Below are 8,699 nucleotides of genomic sequence, written 5' to 3'. Positions count from 1 at the left end.
AACTAGCAAAATGTCTACACACATGGAAAGCGGAGCCCACCATTTTTCTGCGATCCTTCCACCTTCGGCCGGTCTATCTAACTCTCCCTTTGAGTTTTCTCTGACATTATCACTAGCAGAATTAAATTATACGTCCAAAATAGCCATATGTTGATGTATGCATAAGTTTAACTTCTTTTGTTTCTGTGTCGGCAGCCGCCTTTATGAATCAGGTTTGATGTTTGACTTCAATAAATGTTTGACTTGTATTAACTGCCCGCATATTTATATGGATAAATGAGATGTTTCTGCTTGTTCTTGGAAATATGAACTAATATATGAATTTTTATGTAAAATTCGTTTGTTTTCTTGGGTTTTAGCTGAGGTTTTGTGATCTGGGCTTGATTTATACGTACTAGTGCTGGTCAAAGCTGGGTGAGAAAAATTTGGTGGTTGCTAATCCATTGTATTGGTAGGGTATATTGATTGGTTGATAGGAATTCTGAGGTTTTAAGGGCCTGTGCTGGGATTTGGGTTTTGTCTTGTTTGTCGGTTTTGGTGATCTTATTTCTGATGGAATCTTGATGGCATGTGTTTGGGATGTGCAAACTGCCACTTTGAGTTCAGGAAGTATCAGTTGGAAGTCTGAGGGTATTATTTCAGGTACTTGGTGTTTTGTTCATCTGCAGAGCAGGAATTGTTTGATGGTTATTTGGTATTCAGTTTGAATTGTTTGATGGTTATCCGGAATTCAGTATGAATTGTTTGATGGGTATTTTGGAATTCAGTTTGATTTTGTGGTTTTCGATTCCAGTATTTGAAATTAGTGCAATAGTACTAAATGCTTCGATTCCGTTGTATGCTTTCAAGGTTTGGTGTCTTTTGATGGAAATTTACGGTGATGGTTTGTTGCCAGTGTTGAACTGTCAAATTTTCGTCCAAATACTAGAAAGTTTGAAGTTAAGGGTACTCTGGATGTGCCTTTTCTTTATTTGATTTATTGGTTTCTGCATCAGTTCATGAAGGCCTTTTCTCTTGGTTTATCAGGTAAATTGTGGAGACTGCACTTGCTAGATCAGATGAACTTGTGAGCCTTGAAACGGACGTTGAGTTTCGAGCTTTCTAATTGAACTCATGCGGCGTTTCTTTGACTTGCCTAGCTGGACAGAGTCAAACATTGTGCCTCCTTGTGGAGATTCATAGTTGAGGGGATTCTTCCGCGGCTCTTTGTTGAAAATGGCACTGGTTTTGTTGATTCTTTTCATGCTTGTGCAATCACCTAGGATATTTGCTTCTGAGTTGTGGAAGCATGGAAAGGCCTGTGGAACATACCATATCAGCCACTTGGATGATCCTGGTCATGAATTGTTTCATATAGATGGGAAATTGGTGGACAGATATTTCTTCTGTAAGACTTTGAGAGGCTATCATGAGAGACATTGCTTCATCCCGGAAAATATCCGAGACCGGTACTGCCAGTCATTAGGTATCATGAAACTATGGCATTTGAATATTTTGCTATCTATCCAAATACTGTGTTTGGCTAATGTCAACATTTAATACAATTGGTTTTTGTACTAATACTTCATTTTATAAGTAGATAACTTTTCCTATATCTTGCAGACAAATTGCCTTTGCTGGCAGGAAGAAAATCTTTGAAAACTGTGGTTGGAGAGGGATATAGTGAGGTTGGTAATGATAAAACATCTGTGGACAGAAAGAATGAGTATGATGATTCGATACTAAAACCCAAAATGCTGGCCATGGCAGTACCAGCTTTCTTCCTTTTATCTTGTGCATTCTTTTGTCCGTGCTTCCAAGCAAGGAAAAGAGAAGCTGCTCATACTGTTCTCTCTAAGGAGCCAATTTCAAGTGAGTAATCATTTCCATTGTTCAAATGCTTACAATTCTTTTATTTCAGCTTTGTCGTCTCCTAAGCACTAATGAACAAATAGAAGATGGGAGGTTATCTTTCTCGGAGATATGTGTGATAAAAATGAATGGTTCTTTTACTGGCAAGAAAATGCTTCATGCACATATGTGATTAGGTTATATAATATATGTTTTCTATATGGTTAACTTAGCCCATAATTTTCACCTTCTTTCTCCTTAGAGTAGTTTCTGCACAAAAAAGAATTGTTGGTGGCACCATACAAAGGTCAAAATGAATGGGTTCTGAAATTATTCTTTTTTTTTTTTTTGGCTTCATGTCTTTTTGTATTTATCGCTTTTCTTGAATTTTATGGTTTTCGGTTTCCGGTTCTGTTTTCCCCTTTTCTCTTGGTATTATTTTAAGTGTTACAATTAGATTGAAACAAAATATTAATCTATATTTGCATACTCAACAGAAAAGAAAGGTTCTAGTTAGAATTTTGAGATTTATGATAAAGTCATACATTTTTACCATAATAAGTCAATAGAATCTTTTTTCGGTGAATATAAATATAATTCTGTGAATTCTTTAATCATTATTTTTTAGAGGCAGCAAGATGTTCATTACTGGATGGAAGAATTTAATAGTGAATATTCATAAAATATGACTGACATACATATATACATTGTAATGATTTTACTATACTTATTTATATGCATTCATTTCATGATTCATATATTTATATACTATTTAATAAAATCTCAGCCCCTTTTCAAATAAATATTTTTCTTGCCATCCTTTTATTGGCTTAAATGAAATTAAACTTTCTTTCTCACTTATATAGTTATGCCCGTAATTACTTAAACCAAGTACCAAATAAATCTTCGCCCCTACTTCTCACACGCATCGAGTGGGCTCGACTAGTATGTATATAGTAGTTGACATATTTTATACCTGTCACTAAATATAAATTTATATTTACATATAACATACTCAAATTATTACACTAGTGTATGAATTTACATTATCCAATCATTATATAGGATAAATAATTAAGACTTTTTGAGAAATAGTCAAACTACGATCACCTCAATATTGGGATAATTATACTGACAAAAAGTAGTAGTTGGGAAAAAAAAGGACTTTCTCCCCGGCTTCAGTGACAGCCAAATGAAAAAAAAGAGGTCCAAAAATAAAAAGATTATGTGGATTTTTAACCCTTTTGTTTAAAATTTAAGTTACAATTCTTTCTCCCCATTTTAACTTTTCTCTTTACAACATTTACATCACACACACACACACACACACATATACATATATATATATATATATATTAATGCACACACAAATACAAACACAATCCCCGTGGAAACACAACACGTACACATAGATAGTATACACATCCTCAAAGATACACAGACAAAGACCATCGTTACAAATATTTATCCAATATATATTATGTAATTCTAATTAAGTAAAGTTTAAATTTAAAAGAAAAAGAAGAAGTGAAGAAGAGAATAAAATATAAAAAAGGTTTATACTTTTTGTTAAATTTTGTTCCCGTCCAAAAAAAAAAACAAACATATCTTTCTCATCTTTATACATCTATAACTATGTCAGTAAACAAAACCAATCATAGATTACTAACCCCATACATCTTTAAAGTTTCTTGTATATTGTGTTTATGCAAATTTATAGTGAATAACAAACTTCTGGATAGAGAGATTGATAGAACAGATAGAGCAACGATTTCCTCCCTTTTGGATTGCGTCCTGTATTATCCACCTCAGAAAAACTCTTTTTGTCTTTAACTATTCGATGCCTTTCATTAAAAAAAGAAAGAAGAGAAAAACCAACATCATCGTATCATGTACCTTTCTGTTTTAAGTGGACTATAACTTTCATCCAAAATGTTCTGTTTTACTACTTTAAGGAGAAAATCTTAAAATGCATTAAGATTTGAATTACCCAGAACTTAGTAGTAATAAAAATAAAAGAGTTGGATTAATTTATGCTGGTTCCATTTTTAGTGGGATATGACCCAATATTGAGGTTTAAACTTTGTTGTCAGGAAGCTCTCCTCAAACATTTTCCTAAGTAGTGTATACCCACCTTATAAAAATCTGTGATGGCAGCTTACTTATAAAAAAATATACCTGATTATGAAAATGTCTGGTTTTATCTATCTATATTTTCATAGCATCTTCTCTTGGTGCAGTTTTCATGTTCAATGGCAAGGAACTGCTAATATCTTTTAGATTTTGCTCATACTGCTTCATTTCTGTATTTACAAAATATTGCTCTTTATTGTAGTGGATTCAATTTCATCTTTGGAAATGAATTCTGCTTCTGAGAAGTTTCCTGGCAGTCCAATGAGAGTTCCTCCCAGTCCAATGAGAGTTCCGCCCAGTCCTTCAAGATTTTCCATGTCACCAAAACTTAATAGGCTTGGATCCATTCATCTAAATATGAGCCAAGTTGCTAGGGCAACAAATAATTTCTCTCCATCATTACGAATAGGTGAAGGAGGGTTTGGAACAGTCTACAAGGCTGAGCTACCCGATGGCCAGGTTGTTGCTATCAAGCGAGCAAGAAAGGTATTAACCTGATTCTTTTGCAAAGGCCCATGTTTGCAGCTTCTGCTACCTCAGCTCATAGCTCTAATTGTTGAAAGGAATTGCTTGAATTGGCTGTCGCCCAGGAGTATAAACAGAGGCTTTTTGTTGCATGGGTCTCCTGTTGGAATATAAACAAAGGCCTTGCTTTCTTGATGTTGCCCAGAATTCCATACATACATAGGCTGATAGGTAGATAGGCATTTGACTTGAGGTCATTATGCTGGTATACTTTCATAAATTTAACATTTGCCTATCAAATGAAATTATCATTATGTCTTGAGTAAAATAGTGGTATGTTGTTAGTTTCAAATTGAGGAATTCGCAGCATGCTGGATAAGTAAATTCATGCAGTTATTTTAAATTATCATCCTACAGTTGCTTATGACATATGTTGAGAATTTTTTAAGGAACTTTGACCTTGCCTTGTGTTATTTTGTTTTCTTACATATAACTGAAAATAGTGCATCAAGCTGAAGAAATATATATTCTTCCATAGTGATCCTCTCTCATGAATTTTTTTGTCAATAATTCTCTCATTGTGGGAACAAACGCAGGAACATTTTTCTGCCCTACACACTGAATTTAGAAGTGAAGTTGAACTTCTGGCTAAAATTGATCATCGGAACCTAGTCAAGCATCTTGGCTATGTTGAAAAAGGAATGGAACGTCTGATTATCACAGAGTATGTGCCCAATGGTACCCTCAGAGAACATCTAGATGGTAAAGCTTTAAATCCCGGCAATGCTACCAATTTTCTCCTCATCCAACCACTATAATGCCACATCTTGACTAATGTTCTTCGTAGGTCTTAAGGGGAAGATTTTGGATTTCAATCAGCGCCTTGAGATTTCCATTGATGTTGCTCATGGCCTAACATATCTCCATCTATATGCAGGTAAGAACTAATTCTACAGACACGATTTGTTTCTAATTTGTTTTGGAAAAATAATGGAAGAACTTCTACCAAAATGGAAAGAGTCAGATGATTTCTGCACCAAGACAAAGTTCTCTGATGTACTGAACTGGGACATGATCTTGTTGAGCAGCTCTGAATCTTGAATTCACTTAGTTTTCAATTGTGTGCATAGAGCAAATTATAAGTTCGATCATCGTACTATATTCTTGAATTATTGTACCTTTGTCAGCAATATCTTCTCTCAATCTGGCCTACCTTTTGGCGTGCTGTCTTTATCTTTCATTTTTCTGGTGGTTCATGGCTTCTTTTTTTTATCTCATTGCAGAGAAGCAAATTATCCACAGAGATATTAAGTCCTCCAATATTCTCTTGACCGAAAGCTATAGAGCTAAAGTTGCAGACTTTGGTTTTGCGAGGCTAGGAGATGACTCTGACAAAACACATGTTTCAACCAAAGTAAAGGGCACAGTCGGTTACCTGGATCCTGAGTATATGAGAACATATCAACTCACAACCAAAAGCGATGTTTACTCATTTGGGATATTGTTAGCAGAAATCTTAACTGGCCGCCGACCTGTGGACCTGAAGAAACCACCTGATGAGAGGGTGACAATTAAATGGGTAAGCTTTTCTTTATAAATCTGCTGTATCAGACTCATTTGAGCAAGAGCCTTGGACAATCTAGTTTCAGTTGTAGAACCACTTGTTTTCTTTCATCATAATTGCATATATAAATATGCAGGTATTTCGAAAATACAACGAAAGACGATTTGCAGAGATGGTAGACCCTCTGATGAATGAAAGTATAAACGAGGAAATCCTGGTGAAGATGTTTGATTTGGCCATCCGATGCGCTGCACCTACACGAGCTGATCGTCCGGACATGAAAGCAGTAGGGGAGCAATTATGGGGTATTAGAATGGACTACTTGAGAAGTGATAGGAGAGGGTGATTGGTTGCATGAACACAAAGTTGTGATGTGTGGATGGTTTCTTCAACAGAGTGTGATAGAATTGGTTGTATCAGTTGGTTCTCAAGGAAATCTTAGAATTTGTCATGTTTCTAATTCAGGTTGCCTTTAGTAAATATTCATCTTCTTTCCATTCTTCTTGTTAACCCTCTCTCTCTCTCTCTCTCACACACACACACACACACTCACTCACTGAAGTTGAATTGAATTAGTCACACCGTAAGTGCAATATTCTTGTCATATGTTCATCAATCTTTATTTTAGACATCAAATATATTACAAGTATATTGCATACTTGTTGATTGATTCCGGTATTGCGGATTCAAATTCAGAACAAGAATTCTCCATTATAATTTTTTTTTTAATCTAAATTACGTTTGGCCTAATCGAATCAATATAGCAAGTGAAATATATTTGTTATGTGATTCATAATTTTCTTAAACTGTTAATCAATTATATAGTTAATGTGATAGGATTAAGTTGAATGATAATTAGTCTCATCATCCATTATATAGTGTTTGTTTGATTTATTGTATGTGTGACATCCATATGATAATATAATATATTTGGTTGGAGGAATTACAAAGTATAATTAAATGTAAAACGACCATTAAAATATAATTTTTTAAGTTATTTTTATTTTAACATTGAGGCTTGTGAATAAATTATAAAAGAATACAAAACTCTCTGATATTTATTGAAATACAATTTTAAAATAATAATTTTTGTAGAATGTCTCCTTTTTTTTTCCTACATCCATATGGCTCAGAAGATCACAATAGACATTTAAGTAAAAGAAAAAAAAAGATTTCATTTTATTAAAAAACTTATAAAAGTATGACAAAAATTCTACTTTTTAAATTTAATAAATAAATCAAAATTCAAATATTAAGTCCTAAAATAATTTTTTATTATATATCTGTTATTAAATTAAATTATTATAATTTAAAGTACATTCATTTAAGCATACATGTATTTCACACGTAAGGCAAAAATTAAAAGAATCAAAGACAATTTTCTAACTTCAGGTAATTTTTATTTTAGTTTTGTAATTTATTAGGGTTCTATTTTAGTCCTCTATAACTTAGGCTAATAAAAACAAAACCCCCAATTTAAAAAATCACGTGAAGGCCATGTGACTTTTTTCGGTGACTGAGGCAAATTTTCGACCAAATGTGTACCAAAATTGAGCTTTTTTAAGTTATAGAGAACTAAAATGGAACCCTAATAAGTTATGGGACTAAAATGAGAATTGCCTGAAGTTAGGGACTAAAATTGCCTTTAATCCTTGTTAAAACTGAATTTGATTAATACTAAGCTCTAATATTGTGACGTAAACATGTGATTATGCATGATAAATAATCTTATTATACTAATCATATTAATTAAACGGGCTTAAGTGTTACATTTGTAGTTGGTTTGACCTAGACTTGTAAATAAGTTATCGAAGTTTTATTGTTCGAGTTTGTTTCAATAACTATTGAACTTGAAAATCTATGTTTGAGGTTGATTTTACTAATAATCAAATCAACCTCGAATGAGCTTGAGTTAAATCAGGTGCAATTTTAATTCATCCAGTGCATATGCTCAGAAATCAAAGAGACATTGTAAGTGCAAGTGAGTGCGGTTAATGAATTCTAGAAGAAATAAAATGAAATGAAAACAACATGCGATATATATATATATATATATATATATATGATTTTTTGGAACGGCTTTGCGAGCGGCTTTGGGGGCGACAAAAATAGCCGTTAAAATATAGTTGTTAGACTAAGTCATTATTGGTCCATCCTTCGTAACTAAAAATTGTTTTCTTTCATAGAAACGTCGTACCAATAGGGACGGTTTCTGGACTAGCCAGGTAGTATTACAAACTTCAAACAGCATTTTACACGAGAGCTAGAATGTAATATTTTGCGTGGTCGTTACATTGCGAACTAGGCCATCCCAAATAACATTGTTTATTTTCAGCGGCCTCCGTTCTGTAGCTGTTTTTGTAACGAACATGCTATACTACAAATGTGTAACGACTTTTTACACGATTTTTGGAATAATTTTTATTACAGTCTGATGGACAATTACAAATCAATGTGAGCCGTGCCAAATAGGTGTTTCAATATAACGGCCTAAAATTTGTAATGCCTTTACGAACACCACCATTTCGAATATTTTTAGAACGACCTTTGTAATTCTACTGCCGTTATAAAAATTTCAAAATTCAATTTATCAGCCACAATACGTCAACAAAGATTATTTGTCCTACAATAGTTACAATAATCGTTCCAAACAGTGTTATAAATTTCATATTTTTTGCATTGCATTAATAAATCTTTCTTTTTTTGG

General features: G+C 33.4%; 1 protein-coding gene across 2 annotated transcripts; it reads left to right on the top strand.

The window, feature by feature from the left end:
• On the top strand, positions 1 to 6,489 carry CRCK3 (calmodulin-binding receptor-like cytoplasmic kinase 3). 2 transcript variants are annotated; one of them, XM_011080115.3, is made up of 8 exons: positions 1 to 212; positions 1,027 to 1,465; positions 1,603 to 1,851; positions 4,166 to 4,449; positions 5,025 to 5,190; positions 5,276 to 5,365; positions 5,712 to 6,007; positions 6,129 to 6,489. In XM_011080115.3, exons 2-8 carry the CDS (start codon positions 1,216 to 1,218, stop codon positions 6,336 to 6,338), a joined length of 1,545 nt encoding a protein of 514 aa, XP_011078417.1. In that variant the 5' UTR covers positions 1 to 212; positions 1,027 to 1,215; the 3' UTR covers positions 6,339 to 6,489. The 2 variants fall into 2 exon arrangements, with proteins under 2 accessions (XP_011078417.1, XP_011078418.1); XM_011080116.3 differs by lacking the exon at positions 1 to 212 and adding an exon at positions 267 to 642.
• The last annotated feature ends 2,210 nt before the right edge of the window (positions 6,490 to 8,699 follow it).

Source organism: Sesamum indicum, linkage group LG5 (genome assembly GCF_026168435.1).
Source record: "Sesamum indicum cultivar Baizhima isolate 11 linkage group LG5, ASM2616843v1, whole genome shotgun sequence".
NCBI classification, from domain to species: domain Eukaryota; kingdom Viridiplantae; phylum Streptophyta; class Magnoliopsida; order Lamiales; family Pedaliaceae; genus Sesamum; species Sesamum indicum.
This window is presented reverse-complemented; position numbering and strand designations above follow the sequence as displayed.